The sequence below is a fragment of the Pholis gunnellus genome (assembly GCF_910591455.1).
Source record: "Pholis gunnellus genome assembly, chromosome: 17".
Lineage (NCBI taxonomy): Eukaryota > Metazoa > Chordata > Actinopteri > Perciformes > Pholidae > Pholis > Pholis gunnellus.
In genome coordinates, this window is record NC_136544.1 from 8710916 (window position 1) to 8737542 (window position 26627).

Consider the following 26627-nt stretch of genomic DNA (forward strand, 5'->3'; position numbering starts at 1 on the left):
AGATGTTGTGTTCTCATTTCTGAGATGTACATGGTGTACATTTCAGGGAAGCAAGAAATTAATGTTTTGGGCCTGCAAGACTCCATTCTTCCCAGATTTGACATTCTTTATGATATTCCTGTTAACCTTATTTTGACTAGTTGCATGTTATAGTTTCTCTCAAATACTCTGATACTGAGAAGTTACTGTATGATGCCATTGTCTTTTACTTTTTGACCAACTCAAACTCTTATAGAATATAGATGCATTTCAACAAAAAGTGTTGCATATAGGTTATCCCCCAAAAAACTTAAAATAAATATATGTATGTTATGGCTCTTTTGAAATGTTTCTCACCACCCTCTACTATTTATGCCTTTTCCTGAGTTAGACAAGCCCTCGAGGACAAGTACAGTGCAGAAACATCTTTCACCTCCGAAAAGAAGATTTTACACTTTGGACACTATTTCCATCAACGTGTAGTCACAAGGGTTCGAGTGAGAAAACAAATATACACACCTTCTTCCACACTCTCAAACTTCTCTCACATATTTTTAACAGTATTATTTGATCTTGAGGTGAGCACATTATTATTTTGTCTTTATATTGTATTATATTAAAATGAATCTTTGACTTCTAAGGCTTGTTTTCTGAGCCAGTTTGGTTTTAAATGTATTCTTTCGTAGGAGTCTGTCGAAAGATATAGATTACAATGTTTTATGCATTAAACATGAACACATGAGAAATAAATGATCCTAGTCCAAACATTGTAATGTATAGCAAAGAGAGAGGGAGGGGACCGAGTCACCACAGGTGAACAAGAACATTAGTGTTAAAGTGATTCATTCATGTCATCAGGGAGACTCAGTAGCAGATTATCATTTAAGCTTAACCTTAAATAAAACCGTAATAAGAATATGGAGTTGCTCTGTGCATTGTGACGATGCATGTACGTGTGTTATATAGTACAGATGTCCCCGCCTCTTCCTCTACACGAGCTCAGCCAAAATCATCTTCTCAGCATTTAGTCTCTCAGATGGAAAGGATGTCTCGAATTATCTAGAGTATAAATTCAACTGCGGCTGGCAGCGGCATTTGGCGTCTATGTGCTCTCCTTCCTGGCAGCATAGTCCGTGTGTGTGTGTGTGTGTGTGTGTGTGTATGTGTGGAGCTGCCGCCATTGAACGCAGCAGCACCTAGCTTGAATCGTGAAGTCAATGGTTGCCCGTCTGATTCAAACAGCCCCGCTGCCGCTGGGCGAAAGCCACTTTTCATTACACAATGCTAATTAATTGTAGCAGGAAGTCATGCGTGTTTCTAAGTGATTGACTCATTGTCACACCCTAAATAGATGACCACTACTCATGATGCTCTAAGTGCCAATTTCACACTAGCTACAGGGGGGAGAAGTTAAGCTATTAACTTATTTAAAGTGAAATGTCAGGTGCTAAGAACGGGACAACTTTAATAGGACAGCTGTTAATCAGTCACTCATTAGTGTTGTTGGATTGCATTACATCCTCGGGGACCTGTTTGTGATTTACGTACTATTAATACCTCACTTTAAGTCTGTTTGTCATCTCTTTGGTGAGCGTTGACATTGTCAGCCCTGACAAAGCAGAGGGGGGTGAGTGAACTTGGCAGGTCTCAGGTCGGCTTTGGCCCGAGACAATGAGCTTCACAGGGAAGCCAGGCCTCTGTACAGGAGCAGGCTAATGCTCTTATGTTCCCCTTCATCTCCTTTTCCTCTGTCCCGCTTTACCTCGCTTAACCCATTTGTCTTTTCACCAAGCATCCCCAGCGCCTCTCCTCCGAGGTCAATTCTGGCTGAGCTCAGAGACCCATTATTCATGGCCAGTCATAAATCACCAATCTAATCAGCTCCTGCACACATCAGCTGGCAGGGAAGTACATCTGAGCACAAGAAATCAATCTTATCAATAAGCGAAGAACTTGTGTGTTTTTGTGTGTGCGTGTAGTAATTGACCCTTGTGTTGAAGTCTGTACATCTTTTGCTCTGTGGGGGGTTGTTCCTTCCATCCACTGCTTGTTAGCAGTTTGTTTCACATCACTGCTGCCTCTCACTGAAAGCAGACAAAGTCATGTGTTGGAGAAGAGCAAGATGTTTTGTGTCCACTGGCCCACACAAACACAAACATTTGTGATTTTTAAACTTAGCACATTTTATTTCTTCACCCTGATTAAAAAAAACTGATTTTTTTAAAGCTAAAGCTAAATTGTCTGCAGCATAACTTCTTTTACTACTTCTTTAATACTTTTTCTGCCATGAGCTAAAGGATTTCTTAACACCTTCCTCCATTTTAGCGTTGCCCTCGGTTTGAGTGCCCCTTCAAAATAAGAGCTAGTGTTAAGGATGAGATGCTACCTTCATCTGACGGAAGAATGGAAACCATTTATTTATTAAAGATACTTCTTTGGCATTCTGGCCTTTATTGGACAGTGACAGTGAAAAGGCAGACAGGAAACAGGGGATAAGGGCAACAAAGGTCCACGGCTGGAATTACACCAGTGACTTTGTGGCATGTGTGTGACCATTCAACTACCATTGTGCTCAGAAACCATTCATAAAGACCAAGATCAAGGGGGTTGAGGGCAATCTTTGTTCTTCTTTAAGTAAAAAGGAGATCATAATCATTTGAATGTAGCTTTATCACCCTCTCTATTTATACCTTTTTTTCTCAGGGTGGTTTTGGGAAGAAACTTTGTTTAGAGAAAGAGGTGTCACCTCTGAAAAGAAGGTTTACATTTTGGACACTACACTTTCCATGAACATGCAGTTACACTGTACACCCCTTCGTCCACACTCTTAAACTTCTCTCACTTGGAAACTGTTATCTCTTCCCTGTTCGCTGCTCAGTGGCTGCCATGGACACTCGAAACAGAGCTACTATGTACATAAACACCATTCCCAGAGAGGACAAAGTAAGAACTGTACTTGAGTTATATCCATACAGTTTCAGGGGGCATCTAGAGTTGAACTCGGAAGTGTCTGCTGCTTTTAAATCCACTTCTCACATTCCACACACTGTTAGCTGTTAAATGTTGGCTACAGCGTTCGGCACAGAGCAATAAGAAAAGTTGGTAGAGCGAGAACACACAGAGGTGAAGTGGGGACCTTCTGATCAGCAGGTGAATGCGCTGCCACTGAGCTACACCCTATTCCAATGCATTGGTAGTATTACTCATTTGATTGTTTCTTCTATAGACTAAACGATTTTTTAAGAAGGTGATTGACAGATTAATCAGTAATGAAACACAAGTTGCAGTAATCAAGGTCAAATCTGTTATTTACATCATCATCAGGGGTTGTGGTTGGGTTATATAGCTGGTTACTGGCCCAGAGGCATCGTGTGTATATACATTACCTTCAGCTTGGAATGAACCATTATTTCCATCCAGTGGCACGCGGTGTAAGTGATGTGTAAAGGGTGTCTGTCATTTTGGTCCTTCGTGGATGATGATGAGGAGGAAGTGAAGGTTTTCGGAGAGGGGGATGGGGACAGAGAACAGTAGTGAGAGCATAATGAGGGAGGTTAGCAGAAGGGTGAGAGTGTGCTGGGATTTGTGGGGGCGGGTTGCGAGGGCCCACAGGGAGGAAGGTGGGGGATGGTGAGGAAGGATAGTAGTGTGCCGAGTCCCCCCCGCTTTCTGATATTTTGAATATCTCTATACTGTGCGCTGGCTTGCGAGCTACTACATTTTCTACCCTTAGTGCCAGACTATGGATGGGGGTGTTGCATGAGAGCTTTGTCTCTGCACAGCACTTGGTACCATGGGCTGAAACAGGGCACTCCATTCATGCACTCTCTTCAATTCTGTCTCATTAGACTGTGGGCGCCATGCGTGTTTAGCTCCCTCTGTGTGTTTAGGTGTATATGCATGCCTATTTGTTTCTATAGCATGTGAAAATTGATTGCTTCGCTTGCAGGGTTTTCCTCTGGAATATATGTGTGCATCAGGCGTAGGTCAGCATCTGTATCCGTGGTCTTTTTTTTTCTCCTGTGTCACGCACAGAGGACAACAAAGGATAGGACCTCGTATTAAGGAAGGAGGGAGGGGACTACTCTCTCCAAATTCAGTCAAGATTTCCCTGCCCTCTGGCCAGTTGTGAAATCGACACACGGTTTGATGGCCGCGTTACCCTTGTGTTCGCCTCATCCAAAAACAGCTCCTAATGGTGCGACCCTTGTTTTTTTTTAGCCTGCTCTGAATCCTTGACCCGGAACCGGGTTTTTTGTTTTCACTTCATGCAAATGTTGAATTGCAACACGCAGCGGGGGAATGAGTGTGTTTGAAACGCACCATCAGTGCTCTCCTCGGAGTCATCTCTCATCACCATTCTGCTCTTTGCAGCTATCAGTCTTTCAAACAGCAGAATGGCCCCTACAGTGTAGACTGAGGCTGAAAGCTGCAGCTGCTGCACACACTGAACATAGGCAAGGGACAGTACTCCCCCTGCTCCTCTACGCACACACACACACACATATATATATATACAAAGAGACACAGAGAGAGAGAGAGAGAGAGAGGAGAGAGAGAGAGAGAGATATGCTCCCCCCTGTTTGTCTGATGTTTAGCTTTAATAGCAAGACTCATGCCATTTAAATATTTCGCTTCAATTCACTCAATGCAAATCCAGCTGCATAAGTGGGTTACCAAAGTCCTTTACAAACACAAAGGTGAGGCCAGTGAATGCATCAGGCCTATGCAGCCAGTTCAAATACATTTAAGATCTGCATAATAATAATAATAATTATAATAATTGCAATCTTTTACATACTGCCAAAATGATTTTGTATTTCAAAATGAATGGGCACCCATTTCCACTTTCAGAATTACAAATAACAGATTGACATTTCATAACTTACACAACCTCGATACGTTTGCATCGACTGGGTTGTGTGTTAATGAAACTGATTGTTATCAGGTAGCATTTGTGTCATGTTGTCATGTGTGGAGTGATTTCCTTTTTGGTCTCCTCTGCGCTTCAGAGGGAACTATTGTACTTCTTATTCCACTACATTTATTTGATAGATGTTGTTTATATTTACCTTGCATATTAAGATTTTTCCAGACCTTATTAAATATGATATAATGTGAAAGATTCAATTATGTCAAGAAGATATAATTATGTGTTCCAAGATCCAGTACTTTATGTTTGACTGAAGATTAAGGTGATGAGTTTCATTACATGTTTCTCTCCGAGCTTGCTTGGTTTGGTTAAAATATCAATGGCTACCTTTAATTAACTTCTGTTTACTGAGTCTGCTTGTTTGCGTGTTTGTAGAATTACTCATCATTTTCTTCATCATTGTGTTTGTTCAGAGTTGCGTTTATTCATTTTCTTCTTACATGTGTAACTATGTAAAGAAACCTCCTTCAGTGATGAAGTTAAATCACAATGATCCAATATTATAATACAGTACATACCATATCATTTAATGGATCATTCTGCATTATGGGTACTTTAACTTTTTTACTTTTTGCTTGAAAGAATTCTCTACTTTAACCTAAAATATTAAGTGCAGAACTGTTAATTGTTGTTAAGTGTTTTCACAATCTGTTATCACTACTGTAGGTTGGTAAAGTAAAAGATCTGAGTCGGTCTTACACCACTGGTGAATCATGTTACATCATTTTCATACATGTGCACACGTATTATAAGATACAAACCAGCTCTCTTGCTCTTCAATCATCAGATTCTGTTTCATATAAACCAAAGAATGCACACATATACATAAACTAAATCCAACTTGTGCTCACCAATTCCCATTTCACATTTCACAGCACAAACAGAAACAGTAGATGCATTTTGAAACCAGCAGTGGTATTTATATATATATATATATCTTTGGGATGTTATTAAAAGAAACCTTTCTCTCCTTCATCTGTCTTCCCTCTGCCCGGCTTTTCAGCTCCTGCGGTATTAAAGATAGTCATTCCTAATCCCGTATGTGCTAGTCTCTGACAAAGACTCATCAAGGTGAAAGTGCTGTGTGATTTGTTGGACATATTATTAGCGTAGTAATAGGGTCTTAGAAGACACTGAAAGAAAGGGAGCGGCACACGCTGTGCATCCAGGTGTGTGATATTTAACAGCAGCACCCGCCTCAGGAACAGATCTGTCAGAGAAGTGAACACGCACTCTAATGGAAGACTGGCTACTTCCCTGGAGAATGTGAATGATATGAATGAGAATAACACACATGTACAGTAGCTTGTGCAGCACACACATTAAAAGGTTTAAACAAGAACACTCACACTCTCTCTCTCTCTCTCTCTCTCTCTCTCTCTCTCGCTCTCTCTCTGCCCTCTAAACCTGTCACGAAGGCAAAGGTGCTCTGCACATGCACCTACACATGTAGACACATCCACACGTTGAATACGCTCCATCCCCGCCTGAAGACACAACAAGAAACATCTAATTCTGAATCACTCTTAGCCTGACTCACACCCAGGCACACACATACACTCACACCCAGGCATACACACACACTCACACCCAGGCACACACACACACACTCACACACACACACGCACGCACGCACACACACACACACAGAGCATATTTTCCCCTCAGGAACACTTTGCTTTACCAATGTCCTTTAACTTGGCTACTGGGACATCTTTGTCAACACACACACTGCCTTCATTCACACCTCCGACTCCTCCTCTTTCTGCCCTCCCTCCCTCCCTCAGCTCCTTCCTCCTTCCTACTCTTCCTCCTTCCTTCTCTAATGAGTCTCTGAGCGTGCAGGTGAGCCTGAGCCTGAGGAGCCGATAGCCTCCTAGTGTGTGCATGTGTGTCTTGGCTCGCATGATTGTGAATGATGGACGAACACATGCTCACCGAGACACACGACCATCCGTTCAACTCAGGTTAACTCGTCTCCTCGCCGTTAATTAGAGATGAGAATCTCAAAGGCTGATGAGTTAAATACTTTTTATGGCAAAGTAGGAAATAAAGTGTGGCTCAGTCCCACTGCTGTACATGTGATGGAGACAAATCCCCAAAACATATGTAGTCATCTGTTTTGTATTGCAATTAATTATAGGGTGTTCAAAATAAAAGGTTAGGAAAATAAATGAAATGCACAAACTAATGCCGGGGTAGGGAAAGACAATTTATTAAAATATGATTTTATCAATTCTGTCTGTGCAAAGCATAAATATTGTGCAAGAAAATGCTAATCTTTGTTAATGAGGGGGCATCCAGAGTTAAGCTGGAGACCTCTTAATCTGCAGTCAAATGCTCTGCTACTGAGTTAAACCCCCTTATCGTAACTCTACATTTAATAGCTCCAGTTGTAAATGATATTCACTATAATGTAATGCTACCCACAGTACAAAATATATATTGTCACTATTTTGCAAGATTTTCATCATTACATCTGTGGACCACTCAGCTATTGCACCACAGATATAGTGTGTGCATACCATACCGAGGATACAAATACAGAGGTTTTATCAATAACTAGCCCTACACACTAGGTTCTTTTTGGCTCATTTTTGCAAACTTTATATGTAGTAATTTGTCTCTTTGTATCTTTCAGAACATGTCAAACTGTCCTCTTTCCCTCACAAGTATGTTGTCTTTCTTTCAGCACAAACTCAGCTACAAGTGTGACTCATCATTCTGTCAATATAACAGAGTATAAAACTGCCAGAAACCCAAAATACAAGATAAATAATATTATTTATCATATGGACTCATATGGAGTCACAGCTATGACTGTATATAATGTGTATTAACAGAAGTGGTACCAAGAGTGTTATGTTCCAACACTATTCTATAACTACATGAGCGTGACAGTATACAAGGTCATATATGTCTATTGCACCGGGGTGGGATACATGGCTCTTATAAACTAATTTTACAGAGTCAGTGGTCAACAAATTAAACACAAGAGACGTAGTTATATGGAAAAGGTTAAGCAGAGATGAAATCAACATGATCTGGCTCTAAATACACAACAATTAATAGCTAAATAATTAAATGTTATTAATTTAATACTATTCTATTTCATTGTATATATTGTGCATTTTTATTATATATATTAATATATATCATATTTTTTTGCATTCATTTCAGCATTTATTTCTGTATTTACACATTTATTTAAGCATTTATTTATTCCTGTATTTATTTATACATTTATTTATTTATATTTAACTCATTTTTCGTCCTAAATATAAGTAACATCGCAGCCACTGTTGGGAAACTATGTACCAGTGCATTCTGAAACCCTAAAGGTTTCCATTCCAGCAAGACACAACACACATTCCACTTCAGGTAATTAAACTAATAAATCCCCCCCCCCCCCCCCCCCCCCCCCCCCCCGTCTGGCTCCAGCACTAATCAGCAGCAGTGATTACACAGTACTAAATACAATGATCAGATACATGCTGTTTTACTTGCCGTGAGCATCTATTCTATATTGATTCAATGAAGTAATTTTACACTGAGGCAACAGCTTGTGAGGATACTCCTGCAATTTAACAGACGATGATTTAAAAAAGTAAACGGTTTCACATTAATGTTGCCTTACAGATTACCCTGTTGAGTCGTCTTGATGCATTTATTGTGGCTCATGTATATTCTGCTTGTGAAATGTGTTTGACCACGATAGCTATATATTACAGTGCTTCCACACCACGTTGACACCTAGAGGTTATACATGGGATCACAGCATTGAACTGGGAACCATTGAGCTATTCCTCCTCATTCAGACTCTTTTCAGGGGTTGATTTTGTCTTAAATATCTATACCTTGAACAATATAAAAATGTGTAATTCCCTCTGAAGTATTTCATTATGAATCAAATGTTCTACCAGTGAGCTATACCGTCTGATTGTCAAATTGCTATTTATGCCTGACTGGAGATTAAGGAACATTATAAGCTCTCGGCCTCAATCCTTCAACTTCAAACAAATACAAGTTGATTTTTTTGGTCAGTGAAAGAACGTATTGACCTACAGTGCTTTCTCACTGAGTCTGATCACACTTTGGTTTTGGATTCACGGACATAAAAAAATCCATACTATCACTGTGTAAACAAGAGAGGCAGCCAAAGTTGAACAGGTGACCTCCTGATCTGCTGTCACATGTTTGGCCAATGACTTAAACCAGTGGGATGTAATTAGGCAAAATGGTGTCCAAACATTAATTCCACTGTAAGCTGCTCACCCGACCCAAACGCCAAGACAGTCTCTTGCTCCCTGGTTTCTGTCGTCATGCTGGGCAGTGGGCCCACATGATATGTGTCTTTCTTTGGCTTTATAAGCCACAGACATATCATATCTTGAAACACATATTCCCACTACTTATCCTGAACTAAATCCACATCTACATAGTTAAACAAAGAGAACAGGAGGCTCCACCTAACTTGTTGCCACATTAATATTTGCACCAAACACATAGTTTACAGTAACGGCTACTCCTGTGGCTCTCTATGCGGAGAGAGAGTCACTGTTTGACTAAACTAGAAGGAGATGTGGCTTATTATTTCTAATTCAATAATGTTTTAACTCTCTCATCTGCAATGTGGTGCCTGTTGAAACTAGAGATGGAAATCACAAATCATGTAATTCAGTTCAGTTCAAAGAGTTGTTGTCTCTGACTATGTCGTTCGTTCATTTTTTCCCCCTAAGCTAAGCAGTCACAACACATTTCAAATGCACTTCAGTACGTTCCCCAGTAAGCAGAAACATCAACGTTTAAACGGTAACGCTCAGCACTGATTCTGACTATCTTCAGTTCAGTACTTTGAGTCTGCTGCTAGTCCCAGCCCAGCACGAAACTAGCCAATACAAGCCCTGTACGTAAGGTTAGTAGCTCAACAGCAGTTTATTATCTACATATTTATCAGGCTGAGATTCTGTGACTTTTGTGGTCTTTTCGTAGGCTTTTAATAAGGAAGTAACATACTGTGTATCACGGCTGAGCTCTCTGTCACCAGTAATTTGGAGCAGAGCTCCACTCAAGCTACTGGTTCAGTCAGTGACAGTGGTGGAGCAGTACAGTTGAAACGGGATGTTGGTGTGGGACACAACACTGAGCGGTTTACGTGAACTTGATCGCAGAGGAGGAAGTGTTTTAAAAATGTGGTTGTTTTATTGGTTGGAGTTAAGTCAGTCCTCGGAAGGTTTACCATCAGGAAGTTGTCATTCAAATTCAAATTTCTGGTGGTAAACTTCATTTCACGTGTTGATGAGGACTGTGTTGTCATCTTTAAAGATGCTCTTCTTCCAAGGAAGTAAAACTTTTGAAAACCATGAAATCCCCGTTTCATGATGACACTGCTGTGTCAGGCTCAATGCACATTAATAGCAACCCGTCCGTCTGCAACTCGGAAATAGAGAAATTGCTGTTATGGCTTGAGTGAAACTGTAATGTGGAGAGAAAAAAAATGACAAGACGTCTGACGAATCTGTCACTCAAACCTCTTCTTTAAAAGTGCTTTGATGTTTACATGGACGATACACTGTCAAATGAGCCAAATTAGTTTGGCTTATGCAGACGGGCTGAAGGATTATGGGAGTTAAGAAACAACAATCTCCTCAATCCATCTGTGAGCAGTCTGTTTAATGACTTGCTGCTACATACATCATTTTGAAAGCTGTTTACATGCACTCACAATATCAAATATTTCAGACAGAACATAGGACACGTCATGCACAAGAACTCTTGCTCTTATGCAGTGGAGTGGTACGAGAAATGAGAGGTTTCTTTGCAACATAATCTGACGTGATCCTCATGCTGTCAGACTGCATGTGTGTGTATGTATGAATTCTGTGTGTAATCAAATGACACATGCATGTATGCAATCATTTGAATATTGTTGTATGTAGTCCCAAGTGCATACATGAGGAGCAGAAGCCCAGATTTAAGCACAGAGGGCCGGTAAAGTTGTACCCAGGGAGGCTAATATACCACAGTTAGTGCTAAATATTATGAGCCATTGACACAAATCAGAAAGAGCCGAAATAAGATCATATAGAACTCGGACTTGATCCAGATAACATATCACTTCACTTTCTTTTAATCTGGGAACATTTCAGTGGCCACCAGGCTACACAAACTGATCTCTATACCGGTTGGGAATATTTCAAAGAGATCCGCTCAGAAATGCATTATGAAAGATACGGAGTTTATCTTACTGTGCCGCTCCGAGTCAACCGATTTGCACCGCATTGTTAACTCTGGTCTAATATATATTGTCTCGGTGAAGAAGCCAACAGATCATCTCATGTGTACACCAACCACAGTTTAGAGGCATCTAATATTAACAGTCTTTCTAGTGCTGCACTGAAGACAAAAGAGATCATGAGTATGAGTTGGCACTGCTCTGGAATGTCTCTTAAGAGTTTCTGCAAACTGCTATGACAGAGGGAGAAGCTAGAGCATTATTGTTTATATAGAGTAGTTGTTGTTAACAGCTAATCAGAACTATTAGCAATAATGCTCAGCTGTATCATTTAATATGATTAAACCTGTGGCGGGTACCCAAGTCCATACTTCTCGTTCCATACAGTATGTGCTATAACTGTTAACTGTCAGAGTAATTTAGCTGTTAGTATATAAGAAAAATACACACACTTAATCGCTATATACTAACTGGAAGTAATACAATAGTATGCAACAACTTTGCCAGTTACTTTGCAAACACAAAATGTATTTTTTAAGATTCAATACTTCCTTTTATCAATGTTTCTCTGGAGCTGTTTCACCACCATCCACATTTTTAATTGTATTCCTCTATAGTTGTGAGCTGCTCCTCTGTTTCCTTTGAACATTGCAGTGTTGAAGGATGGCATACATCAACCACACACTCAAAAATTAAATGTATTTAGTTTTGATGCATGCTTAATTCAATTTGAATATACTACAAAATAAACACCTACTTTGCATTAATCACGTAGTTTAAATTTCACAGCTCACAGGTGGAACCACGAACAGAATTTATTCTGGCCGAAGTATTATATAATGTTATTATTCATTTTTCCCTTATAAAAGGGGCACCCAGAGTTGAAGTGGGGACCTCTTGATCTGGAGTCAAATGCTCTACCCCTGAGCTAAACCCCCTTGGGAAAGGCTAATGTAGTGACAGGAACGGGGAGTTGTTCCACTTTATGTCAGCACAAAATGAAAGTAATAAATAATCTCCACTCTTGTGCTGGCTGAGTCTGCAAAGATGACCTCGATTGTGGCATAAACAAACACACACACGCATAAAATAAAGGCTTGCATAGCAATTTAGTGTGTGTTATTCACAAGGTAGAGCTTGAACACGGGGTACCCAGGCCAGAACTGAGCTGGGGACTTTTTTTATTTTGTTGTCAAAGCACTTATAGCCAGTATGAATAGCCGCCTTTATTCTTCCTTAGTACGCATGTTATAGCCATATGTGCAGCGAAATCATCATCACATGTCGCACAGTTTTCTATATAAATCTGTATGACTGAAGAAATGCCCCATGAAATACTCACATCTAAAGGAGATGTGGATGTCAAATTATTCAAGGTTATTACCAAGATGAAGAAAAATACATTTCACCACTTCATTCAATTTCACATTCATCAAAACAAAATGGAAAAACTGCAATAGCTGTACATTAAAGAAAAAAATACTTAACGAAAGCTGTGGACTTTGAGTGACATGATATGAATATAAAGAGGATTTATACCCTCTGATTTCTCGGCACATGTGAAATTTGGTGATAGCAATTGGTCCGCTCAGAGGAAAGAGATAAGAAAAGAGGCTGAGATAGCGTGCAGTGCTAATTTGAGCAACCACCGCTGGTGAGTGGATTTGGACAATATCAAACGAACAACTTTTATTGTTCGTAGCGTTGCCTGATTATGACTCTGCGAGAGGGGCTTAAGGGAGGGAGCAGAGTGACGGAGAGGAGGGCATGCGGCTGAAATTGATGGGGAGGATTATGGCCAAGTGCCCATATATCTGCAAGCAGTATGGGTGGTTGACATCAAACATTTAGAAGGGCCAGGGTCAGCTGATTATTTTGACGTTTCCCAACTTTTATCTTAAAGAGTTCAAAGTGTCCTTTTACAACAACCTTCTGTGTGAACTAGTTGTTAGTTTCTTTTCTAGTTGGCAGCTCACTGGCCTTCTTAGTACCCCAAAATCTACTGGCATTCATAACAAGCAGCATGTTGGGCATCAATTATTTGTTGTGCTTTGACACATTGGACTTGGTATGAAACTCGTGGCCACTAGATTTATGGGGAAAATACTGAAAATTAAAGCTAGGGTTGGTGATCTTCTTCAAATGCATTTTTTGTCACGTTAGATGAAACTGTCATTACACCCTGACGGCAATCAATAAATCATGATCTGACAAAAAAAATAAAAAGGTATCTGTGGCTGTCGCAGGACTGTAACCCATTGTCGACCTGTCTACTTGCGCATACCCTCCCGGTGCACTCATCGTGGGTCACCTGAGTCTTCCACAAACTGCTAGTTCAACAGCTGTGAGTACTAACAATAGCCATATTCGTTGTGTACACTCATTATGACACTTTTTGGCTTGGGAGATAGGCCTAAATCGATAGATTTTGGAGCTAGTGCTGCAAGCTGCTTTCATTGGAAAAATGGCAATACTCAATAGATTTCATTATATGTTTATATATAATGTATATTCATTGCAACCCTTTACAATAAGAATCAATGGAGCTGATGAGAAATAAATTCTGAAATATATATAAATATATATATTCTTATTGTAAAGGGTTTCAAAGGATAAACATGTTGCAAAGCTTTATCTTTATTTGCATTAGTGGCTGTAGTAACAGCTCCATCTTTCTGTTTGATGGTTTGTTTCAACTAAAACGTTGTCGTACAAACATTTCCTACGTTGTTTACTTCAATATTTATATATCAGCTTTTACATCTTAAATCAATATTTTCAATATCAACTTTTCTTTTTTCTTTTCCTTTTTATAAAAAGCTCAACATGTTTTTTCTATGTAGAGAAAATGCAATCTTCAAGTTATTTAGTTATGATCTACTGGACTTAAAAGGATGCATATAGGCATAAGATGCACTATAACAGTGTTAGTGAAACATAAAGCCCAGCTCTCTAATTGCCTTACCCTTTCCTAAAAGCCTAGTCCAGTTGTGCTCAGTGGCCAGAGGTCTCACAACGTCGATGAGTTGAGTATCTTTTACCTCCAAAACCACGCACTTCCTCTTCCACCCTATCACTGTCAGTCAGACTTCCTTTTCCCTTCACCCCTCCAAGGGGTATTAAAACCCCACCACCTCCTCCTCATCTCCATCAGCACCACACATACAAACACAAACCCATCCCCACCCCCAACCATGACCCAGTTTGGAAGGGGATGAGGGGGTAAGTGAGGACCATTTTGAGTACCACGGGGAGAGAGGCAAGATGCTCTGCCTCCCTCATTCCTCTCTCTTTCAGGAAGAGCTCACACTTGGTTAAGCACACACACTGAGGCTCTCCATGAGAGGACGGCCACAGAGCCGGGTGTTTTGTTTTGAGCTTTTTTGTTGTCTGGATGCCGTCGTTGATTTTAGGTCAGGTCTGTTTGATGTCAGCCGAGGTTAATGGGTGTGTAAAGGAGGCAAAGTGAGATGAGGGGACAGAGATGAGGGGCCTCAGGTTGAGAGACAAAGGACACAGTACCTGGTATCTGGGAGAGAAGGAGTAGAGTGAGTATGCTGCTTCATCACTTTGCTTGCTGCTTGTTTTGTTGTCTGTATCTGCTCTGTTTTTGCATTTAATCATTTGAAAATGACTTTGAAGGAAGACAAAGGAAGCAATCTTTCATTTGTAACAGATCAGCTCCATCAGGAAGCCAGACCTCTGAACCAAAGGATAAATATTTACAAGGTCTGGCAACAGCGCAATGACGTGCTGAACTCGTTGGTACTCTTTTGATGAAGTTAATGCCACCATAAAGACAATTTATATTTATAAACTTTATCTGCATGAAGCTGAAGAAAATGCACAGATGCACACGGAGAGGCTGCTCCTGCCTCAGAGATTCATCCTGGAACATATGGAACCAGTTTACCGTTGCGTTTCTCCCCTTCGGACACTGTTAATGAGGACATTTTTACTTTCCCATGAACACTAAGAGAGAAATGCTCCCTCTAAACCCACCTCCCTCCTGTAAGAAGAAGAAGAAGAGCTCATTCATCCATCTCAGCAAAGACTTCCTCATCTCAAGATTCTCGCAGGCCGAGGCTCACTTTTGACCACAATGTTCAGCAGTTTCTATTTTTATCCCTCACTAGTGAGGTTTTCTGATTTGAATTCCTTTACATCTTCCGCTACACGTTTTATGAGCCGGAGGCCTGAATTGGGGTTTACTGTCTACTTAAACCTTTGGAATTTATTATTCATTTGTGTGTCATGGGCATGAGGCATGTGCATCGATCACTCTGCAAGTAAGTTTCATGTCTGTGTTTGTGTGCGTGTCTGCACAAATACATACGCCACACAATCTGGTCGAGATTAGTGTATGGAATGGATGTGATTAACAGCTCTGATAACCTTCTGTGTGGGTGAACTCAACTTAATGCAAAGTCACTCTTGGCATGCCTGTTTTTAATCACTTCAAGAACTTTGTTTTGAACAAAGTTGCTCCCCAGAAAGAAAGAAAAAAAAAACAGAGAACCAGAAAAGTTGATAAGAAGTCCATTTTTAGCTATGCGGGATTTTTTGGGGGTGATTTGAATATCTTTGAGTGCCTAACAAAGGAGCTTATCCAGCCTTCAGTGTAGGAAAAGGGGAACCGCAATATAAAAAAAAAAACCTTGTTCTTTTTAAGCTGAGCATTTGCTGTCGGTCGTTCTTCCACACGCCGCTGTTATAGAGTTTATCTCCACTCATATTGTGATATCACATGCCTAAGGCTGGAGACCTTTTTGTGATATAAGTGTGTTGGTTTTATATGGGATCTCTTCACAACACAGCGCCACGATTTAACCCACATATGACGATCCAGGGGGTCACCATGGACAGATGTCTGGCCAGCTACTGTGTGATCAGATTAGTTTGGTGTGTGTGCTGTCTGTGTGGGACAAGGTGGAGGCTCGGAGGGGCATCAGTGAAGCCTGAGGATGCCGCTGGCAGAACAGAGCGAGAGGTCACTGTGGCAATGACCCTCAAATAAGGACAGTAGGAGGAACATCGACCCTAACAGAACACGTTCTGAGGTCCCAGACCTTTGTCTCATAACTCTCTCAAGCTTTTGTTATGTTTTTTGTTTATAGGAAGCATTTGTGTTTCTGGTGACTGACTCTAATTAATGAGATTATAGACACTAAAATCATCTGTGTATTTGTCGTTGCCTTTGGTTTGCCCTGATATGAGAATCTATTCATTTGTTAAATTTATTTTATATTTGTTATGGTTAAAAAGAGACTCACAAACTATTGATTAAATATGGCTCTTAGTCAATAACCATTATTGTGTCAGAATTCTGATCTCATCCCAATTAATAATTAGCTAGATGTGCATTTATGTGATTAAGCTTTTCGAAGCCAGCGTTAAATCTCCGCACACACAGCAGCGCGTTACTGTTGGCGGTGCTGGCAGCTTCAAACTCTGCCGCCACCAGTTTAGGAATAGCTTCGGTCTGGATTTTTGCTGATTAAATTCTTGAGGATTTCTGTTCATATAAAATGAAAAAAATGTGACTTCCTCACACTCTGCGTTTGAAGGTTTGAGTTTCTCTTTTGGAGTGGAAAAATAAGCCTCAAACTATCTGTCTACCGACTCTGAGTTTTAAGCCCAAAATATATGCAAAATAAATGTATACTTCTTCATGATTGAAATGTTACATTTTCCACTGTTTCAGAAGAAAAACTATATGAGGGATTGTGCATCTCTTAAATTAACACATTTGTCAGAAAACCATTTCATTTTTATCCTGGTAATACCGTTGAAGCATGACCATTACAATGTAATTGTTGCTCTCTAGTGTTAATTATTATCTTAATAATAATGTTTTAATACTAATAGCTTTTATAACTCAAGCTTGCCTTGTGTAACATTGTTTGAGATGCTATACCGAGAGAGTTAAAAAATAGACTTAGAGCATAAGCACCATGTGGACCTTAGACACAAACTGCATTGCGACACAAATAATAAAATCTATGACATAGCAGACCATTCATCATTCCAGTTTTTTATGGAAGGGAATATAAGACAAACAGGGTTACAAATATAAACATTTTCACTTGATAAATCTAGTGACAAAAACATAATAAAAACATCAGAATCTGTTAATTACTCGACGCACTCCCATAGTATAGTGCCACTGTAGTTAATTGATTTTTATTACCTAACATAACATCCAGTGATCATGTCAGAGGATGCATTTTGACATCATGATGATGGCGACAATCTTTTTAAAATGTTGTCATTAAACGTCGCAGACAGACACTATAAAGCAGCACAAGGGAGCAATCATAATCACATGAAACCGTAAAGTTAATTGTGGGGAATGTTTTAACGGCAGCAGATCAGCAGGATCGCCGCTAAATCAATTGTAGCTGAAAAGGCGCTGACAGTTTCTTTTCCTGGATATGCTTTACGATCTTTTACAATCACTTTAAAAACACTCAGAGATCCAACTGGGAATTAGCATGATGGTGAAGAAGGAAATGTTTACACCAAGCCTGTACTGACACTCATACAGACATTCATGGGGGGAAAGTACATGTGTGCTGATGGATAGCGGCTGTCTGTGAAAGAGCAATGCGTGAGATTAGCTGACAAAGTAATCGGAAAAATAACTAGGAATTAATTCAATAAATGCAATAATTACTTTACATGAAACAAACGCACAATATTATGTACTATAATAGTTTGTGTTGCAATTTACTATTTTGTAGATGTCCATGTACATGTTAGTATGCTTCACTTGATTAAAGTTCATCCTGAAGCAAATAAATGTAATATCCTTACATATACTCATTAGAGCTGTTTCTCTACCATTTACAGTACGTTCAGTATCTAAACCGCCCGTGGCTTCTGTTTATTAATATGACTGTGTGTGTGTGTGCGTGTGTGTGTGTGTGTGTGTTTATACATGGGTTTTAATATAATGAAAATTGAACAATTCATTGAATGTGAATATACACAATTTGAATAATTACATTACATAAATCCATAATATTTTGAATTCTTATCTTTTGTTATAATTATATTATTTAACTCTTATTATCCTTCTTCGCTGCACACAAGCATTTTTAACACAGACACCCTGCATTTTATTGCACATTTGATGAGCATCTAGCTAAATTGAATGTCATGTAAATGTTAAAATGTACCACTGTGACTAAAAGTTAGTTTTTGTCAAGTCAAAGGGCAGTAATTGTAACAGAAACCAGGACCTGGAACATCTGTCATGTACCTCTACATGTTGCAAAACAGGACTCCCCTCATTGATGCACGCATCTCCCTGTTACACAATTACAACACTTATTCACATGTAGTAGTCTCCTGCACGGGTCGAGGTTTGTCCCGTGGTGGGCTCATTCCCCTGGTGTCCCACCCAAGCCCTGGGCCCTCTAGTTGGAGCAACGTGTCCACATGATGAGTCAGTACTGTGCAAGAAGAGCACCTCAGCTCACCCCAATGCAGTGTTTGTCATACCCATGGTACATTTGTGCACAAGGCATTGTGGCTCTACTCTGCGTGCTTTTCGAGGCTGTTGTACGTGGGGGTGTCTGCCCGTCTGGGAGTCTGTCTACGTAATATATCTGGATGAGTCTCTGTGAGTCCTGAGGGATTGATGCCAGTGAATGAGGGGACCCCTCCAGTGACGTTAACTGTATGTGTAACTGTCTCATTGAGTCAGGACGTGAGCTTGTAGTTTGGAGAGTTCACCCCTTAGCAACTGATCTCGTTGACCTTTGACCTTGTACTGTTCTGGAAAGGCTATGAGTTGTATCATGGGCTCAAATATATCAGAGAGACTGATAGTTTGATGACCGATGATTACACAGTCAGGACCTATAGGGCTGATGGCTACGGAGCCATTGATCCTGAATGTCCTTCCTTGTCAAAGATCATTTGTAGTTTCTTGTTATATAAAATCACAGTGGGATTAAACTGAAGGGGGTTTTCCTTGTTTTCTTTTCTGGCTATAGAAAGTCTGGTGTGCTTTTTTGATGTTTTCAAGTGTGACATGATTCCCACCAATTTGCTGTTCTTTGTTTATATCAGAATAACAGAGTGAAAGCCTGCCTGCTGCGTCTGTGCGGTGCTATTCGGGAGGCTGACTCACGACAGTAACTTAATGCACAGAGTCAGCTTCTTACCCCTAACTGCCCCACTAGCTCCCGCAGACGTAAATTGGATGAGAAAGCAAATGCCAGGTTATATGTGGCCATGGTAGCAGGAGTATTAAGCTGCGGCCCAGGCAGCCGTGGTCCTGGGCTGGAGTGTCTCTCCTGGTCAGAAGGGAGCGTAGGCAGTTCCTGGTGCGCAAACAAATTCTACAAAGTAAAGGCTTCATCAAAGGCCACACAGACGTTCCTCTGTAACTTCTGAATGTGCAACGACTGTTTTTGGCTATAGCTCTCTAGCTACAGAAGTGCATTAAATAACGTTCCTGTTACATCACACCCAAATATGAGTCTTCTGAAAACTATTTGGCAGGTTTTACTCAAACAAGATTATCTAACAGAGATCCCAAAAATAACAAAATACCAAATATGTCTGTAAATAAATATAATGATGATATAATGATAGAGAATAATGATCATCTGAAATATTTCCATTTGAGCCCTATGTGCAGCCACAAAAACATGAAAACCTGGGTTTGACCATTTCACAAAGTGTAAACATCAGGAGCTGGAACATATAGACAGAGTTAACAGGAAAACTTGTTGCTCTTAATTTCAATACAGCAAGAGCAGACGGCGCGCACATCGGAAATAAAAACTCTGACGAATGCAGAAATCAGACAAAAATAAGTTTTATATATGTGTATATATATATATATATATTTATTATTTGAAAGTACAACACTGAAAAGACAAATACAGCAGAAACAAACATTCACTAATAATGAAAAAATGCCCTAAAACAATAAGCAGCAGTATACATTTTACCATTATATTAAATCAAAGCAGTTAACCTTTTCTGCCAACTGTTTATGACTGAATCTGGTTATGATTATCTAAAGAACAACATTGCAGCACAATAAGAGTTATGTAAAGAAATGCAATGATGTAATGCTGGAAAAGTCAGACAGAGCGCTACCATGGAAGGACACTGCTATGACTCTGTGTGCTTGTGGCAGCCTCTCCCTCCGCTCTGGCCATTTGCTGCTTACTCTTACATGTCGGTCACAGATGCTCACAGTTGGCACTCTCGCAAGGATTCCACCGTCTAGTCTGATTGTGCACGGTTATGGCCACTTACTGTATGTGGGTAATAAGCGTACTGGAGTGTGCATGTACACACAAAGGATTCCTGACATCTACGTCCTTTGTCCCAGGCATGTCCTTATATGGTCAAAGTGATCAATATGACACATGTTTCATCGCAAGCCTTCCACAAACATTCCCGCCCTCTCTGCTCCTACTGGAGACACAAAGCAGAGGGCTGGGAGCTCCTGCTCGCTTCCTCCAGCTACATTTTCCCTCTCGCTGCAGCTGCAGCTCGCTCCGAATAAGCTCTCAACCTGCTTGGTAAGGATATCGTCCCTGGAAGCCCTTTAAACCCCAAACTAAGCTAGTATTCATGGTTGGATTTTCCCCTCAGTCTAGCTGACAATAAGCCATGCGCTATTGCAGCTTCATAAAGGGGAAAGTTCAGTTGAGGTGTCATACTTATCCCCCAAAGCCGCCCTGAGGGACAGCAGTGTTTGGGTTCAGCCCCACTGCCTGAGCTAATGTGGGTCTGCTATCTGACTCCCCGCTCTAACGGTTTGAGCCCGGCCACCTGCTGATTCTGCTGGTTTGGATGGACTGCCTGGAGCCCAGACCTAACCTACATAGGCAACATGTACCTCTTCCTAATCTGTGCTCAGATGCACACACACACACACATGCACATAAAGTGCAGCACAATGCTATTTACCTCCCAACCAGAACAAACCAGTCAATTTAATACAATCCTGAAAACTGCACCTCACACAGAAGAAGGCTCACTAAGAGGATTTATTCTTCAAAAAGAGATAGCTGTTAAATACGGTGACTGTGTATTTGGTGAGAGCAAATTCCCTATTTGGATTATTTCGCCTCCTTCTCAGTGCTGCTTGATGATATTTTTTAATACCGATATCCTCTTTCCTCCCTGTTTGGTCTTCTAATTCCCTAAAAAGCCCGAACTTGACAGCAACCTCACTGTGGCACTGAGCTCCAAATTCAGTGTGTGTATGTGTGCTACAAAAAGCAACATATCAAATTAAGCATATATTGATTGGCTGAGCTCAGAGAGGAACACTCATTTTAATTAAGGCAATTATTATGTCACCCCTTTTTTCATTGTGATACTGAATTTGCAGGACTAATGCTACTTCTGAAAGGAATAAAGGTCTAGAAATTGCTGTCCTACTTGCTTTGATCAAGTTATGAAATTTGCATTTATTGTGAACTCATACTGTCTTCTTTTATCTCCCGCTTGTCTTCCCCTTTCCTCCTCCTTTACTTTCTCCAGAGTCTGTGAACAGGTGAGAGAGGGACACTGTCTGCCCCACTGTCCAGCGACACCATGAGCTGGAGCTTCCTCACGCGGCTGCTGGAGGAGATCCACAACCACTCCACCTTCGTGGGGAAGCTGTGGCTCACCGTGCTCATCGTCTTCCGCATCGTGCTCACTGCGGTTGGGGGAGAATCCATCTACTACGACGAACAGAGCAAGTTTGTCTGCAACTCGGGCCAGCCGGGCTGTGAGAATGTCTGCTACGATGCCTTTGCACCTCTATCTCACGTTCGCTTTTGGGTCTTCCAGATCATTTTAGTGGCGATGCCTTCTCTTATGTACATGGGCTATGCTGTCAACAAGATCGCACGAATAGATGAAGCCAAAGGAGGAGGTGGCTCTGCTGCAGTTAGAACAGGAGGAGGAGGCTACACGCACAGGAAGCCAAGGAAAATATGCTTTGGAGCACGGCAGCACCGGGGCATTGAGGAAACTGAGGAGGACCAAGAGGATGATCCCATGATCTATGAGGTGCCAGAAATCGAGCCCCCGAAAAGGCCGCGGGATCCACTGCAACCCGCACCCAGACCCAAAATCCGGCATGATGGGCGCAAACGTATAAGAGATGAGGGGCTGATGAGGGTCTATGTTTTGCAACTGGTGATTCGTACACTGCTAGAAGCAGGCTTCCTTGCAGGCCAGTATTTACTGTATGGGTTTCGTGTGACGCCCGTGTTTGTGTGCTCGAGGAAACCTTGTCCCCACAGCGTTGACTGCTTTGTGTCGCGGCCTACAGAGAAGACCATCTTCCTGCGCATCATGTATGGTGTTACGGTCCTTTGCCTCACGCTCAACATTTGGGAGATGCTCCATCTGGGGATCGGTACCATTTGTGACATTCTTCGCCGTCGGCGCTGCCCACCTCAGGAGGATGAGTACCAGTTGGGATTGCTGGGCACCAATGGAGGTGTGGAGGGATCAGTAGGGGGGACAGGGCCTGAGGCAGGGTCTGAGGGAGGGGTGGGTGGAGACGGGGCTGCAGACTACGTCGGTTACCCCTTCTCATGGAACACCCCATCAGCTCCACCTGGCTACAACATTGTGGTAAAGCCAGAGCAGATGCCGTACACGGACCTTAGCAACGCTAAGATGGCATGCAAGCAGAACCGGGCAAACATTGCCCAGGAGGAGCAGCAGCAATTTGGTAGCAATGAGGATAACTTTCCCACTGGAGGGGAGGCCCGTGTAGCTTTGAACAAAGACATGATCCAGCAGGCTCATGAGCAACTGGAGGCGGCCATCCAGGCCTACAGTCAGCAGCACCGGGCCGAGGAGCAGCTTGGGGACAACCAGGACGACAAGCCCCAAAGTAACATCATCCAGGCCCAACCTCAGCCACAGCCTCAGCCACAGAAAGAGCGCAAGCATAGATTCAAACACGGTAAAGGAGGCAGCAGTGGAGGAGGCAGTAGCAGCAACAGCAGCAGCAGCAAATCTGGAGAGGGTAAGCCCTCTGTATGGATTTAACCCCAGAAACAGTGACATGTATTGAAACCATGTATACATTACAGACTGGATGACGAGTTGTTGCAATCTTCCTTGGATATTTAAACACCACTATGCCTTAAAGAATCCTGCAAGCTGGAGAAGATGTGTTTGTGTACTACGGTGTGTAAAAACAGACGTGATATTGCAGCTGACAATTTATTTTGTCTGGGCTTTCACTGTTTGACTTGAAACATCACACCAACACAAGCTGTAGGCTACAGTCTGTCGTTTACATGTCTCGTTCTCCTCAAGTCCTGAAGCAGATTATAGACCTCTGTTGTCTTCTCGTTCATCCTTTCTTAGGGATTTCAACTTTGGAAAATTACGGAATGATAATGAGTTCCGTTGCAAATCAGATTGATCCCAGATTTGGCTTAACTAATTTTCTGGCCGGTCCTCTGCAAAGACACCATCTCTATTAATACATTGGCATCCTAATTCTTCGGACATCAAAATGAAGTATCATCATGATTCAAAGGCAAAGGGATGCCGTGACATCAGTATGTTCTGGCAAGCTAAAGCTATGACGTCATACTGGTAATGGCGTTATCAAGGAACGCCATAACAATGTACATGCAACTAAATGAAACCTAATTCAGTTTCAGCGCCTAAAGCAGTGACTTTATAACGCAGTGAGAACATCACCTTCCTGAAGGCTGTGTCCTGTCAGTCATGTTATCTGTCTGCTTTCTCTCCAGTGTAGAGTTTCCAGTGTTATGTTGCTGTGACTTGACATTTGACAGTGTGTTTGTAGTTTCCTGTATTTTTGTTGTTTTTTTATAACTGTGCTACACCAGCTGCTTCTCAGAAACTGATGAGTACAGCAGGTGGCTATTTTATCCTGTGTACATCTGAAATTTGTGTTCTTTTTAACAAGGTGCATAAGCAATCCAGTTTTTATACCTTACTCAGTTTCTTGCTCTGGCTCTTAATGAACAAGGTTGCTCAGCAATCCACTGCTGTCTCATCTGCCTTGTAGTTGACTGCCCCCTGGTGGTATCTTCTTAGGTAATGGGGATTCTTTATTGGGTAGTATATACCAGATGCAAATGCTTCCTGCATCCAGCAACAACTTAACCAGCTTTAGTGTTCCTTTTCTATTAACAAGCCTTGTGTCAGTTAAGTCTTCTCAGCGCTACGAGTTCTGTGTTAGATGTACAAGGCTGCAATATCACCACGTTGTAATGGAAAAGGGTTAAAGCCATTACTATAATATCGTGAGACCAAACACTGTTTGTGTGATGCAAGTGTCAGTGCCAAGATTTTATGCTAGGCTGCCCTGAAGCCTGGTTGTTTGTTGCCATGCTACTCCAATTGTGGAAAAATGCCCACGTGAGACCAACCCTTTTGTAAAAGTAACTTGTTTTTTGTATTACAGTAAGTGTTTTGCTTTTTGGAACAGGATTTAAAATGGCAAACTCCAAAATGGAGTCGATTTTTATGTTTGAGCCAGTGTTTTGTATGAAAACACAATTAGACTTTTTTCAAAGAACTTTTTTTGTAAAATAAAGAAAAAGAAAGCTTTTTTAATAATTAATTTGGTGTATGGATATGTATGGTTATTGTGTTTTAAATTGCCTTTCAATTGTAAAAGAAAATGTGAAATATGACATAGTATATTTTTGTAATATGTCGGCTACAGTGACTTATTGATGTAATGAAAAAAAGCCAGACTATTCCCTGTACGTTACAGTGTCAGTATCTAATGTATGTAGCAAACCTCTGGGCTATGTCTTTTTTTTTTAAAGTGTTACTCCTTTTCCAACATTGTTCTGAGAGCTGCAGAACAGCCATGTGCATGGACACAAACAAAAGGACATGAAGTGCCAAACTATTCAAACCATTCCAAGCTTTGCCCACAGTGGCTTTCCAAACAAGCAGCATGACGAAATTTTGAGGGGGATTAAATCTGAAAACCAGGACATTATATTCTTGATTTCATAAATGTCGTCAGGAACATCTGAGTCTTTCCCAGCTAAAAGTGAACTTACAGGACCACCACTCATGTGAAGCTGTGAGGCTGGACTTTGTGATGTGGCTTCCTTCACACAATTACAGGGAACGATACAACAGAGTGCTTGTGTAGAAAGAGTCATTCTGATTGGTCTGTTCACCACTTGGCTCCACATGTCTGCCTGCGGCAGACAGTCATACATTACAAGAAGTACTTCAGTCAGCTGCTCCCCAGAGCAGCGATTGACACTGTCTCCACTGACGCCACTCCCTCCCAATAAGCCACGGGTGATTTACTGAGAGTTTCCCAATCAGTGACAGTGTCCTACCCTGGAGACCAATCAGTCCTCATTAAATTCAAACAAAGTTTCTCAACTAAAGTATTTATTGTGTTTTGTTGTTGAGAAGGAGACAAACTGAAGTACAATGGATGACAAGCAGCTGGTGATGGTTTGCAGTGAGAGCCAGTTGGAGCCACTAAAGGGCGACTTCCTTTTCAAAGGAGGGAGCACCTAGAGAGTGAGGAAGGGGCATTTTGAGGAGGCGCCATGAGGCGATATGCTCAGTGTGCATGACTGGCAGCTTGGCCTCACATCTCCAAAACTATTCCAGGTTATGTGACTTTTTTCTATTTGGTGACTGAGAAAGTAAGAGAATAAGGGATAAAGAAAAAAAGTGTACTCACTGAACAGAAAAAGCTTTTACAGCTACTTATATTAGAGTTTATTCCCTTCTGCATATTGCCGCTGTCCTTTGAAAACTAAGGTTAAAGGTGCCCATTTCGGAAATGTTCATTCTTTATGAAAGTAGCATCGATTTTTTTTAAAGGCTTTTTAAGCTGAAACATATTGCTACTGAGAGTGCACAGGAGTTCAACTTTTTCTTTTGCAAGGTAGCAAACAATTTAAAATAACACAACATAAAATTATTGAAATCTTTAGATATGTTTCACTTGACATTGACGATACGCATTTGAGTACCTTTAAAGACACATGTTGGAACTGACAGCCATTTAATTATCCCTCATACCTGGCAGCTGAATGAATTATAAGTGAAAGCCCGTCACACAGTGGTTGTATCAGAAGTCTTTTGTGGGTCTATTTATCAGAGATACCACAATGTCCACCCTCAGCATCTGTCTGTCTATGTAAAAAATGATGTGTTCAGAAGAAAGACTAGTGTTTCCCTACATGTTTTTTTAATGGTCACCCATGTGGGACGTGGCAATAAAACCAGTGGTATTACCAGTCCAAACTCTGATTCATACATGCATTTGTGTATTTGTGTGTTTTCTATGCCTTTTATAAAATGTACATTTCTTTGAGTGCCATTCTGGTATCCCTTGGCAAAGATTTTTTTCATATTCTTTGATGAAAATATTTGCATGTGAAAAAAACTATTTTCCTAAAAAAATAAATCAGAATTGCATATTGAATCATGTTTCTGCATCTTTTGTTTGGGCTCCACAGCCAA

General features: G+C 41.1%; 1 protein-coding gene across 1 annotated transcript; it reads left to right on the forward strand.

Annotated features, from left to right (window-relative positions):
• Positions 1-21722: 21722 nt before the first annotated feature.
• gjc1 (gap junction protein gamma 1) lies at positions 21723-23180 on the forward strand (the record flags this gene model as incomplete). The annotated part of the gene is made up of 1 exon (XM_079177676.1): positions 21723-23180. One exon carries the CDS (start codon positions 21723-21725, stop codon positions 23178-23180), a length of 1458 nt encoding a protein of 485 aa, XP_079033802.1.
• Positions 23181-26627: the final 3447 nt, after the last annotated feature.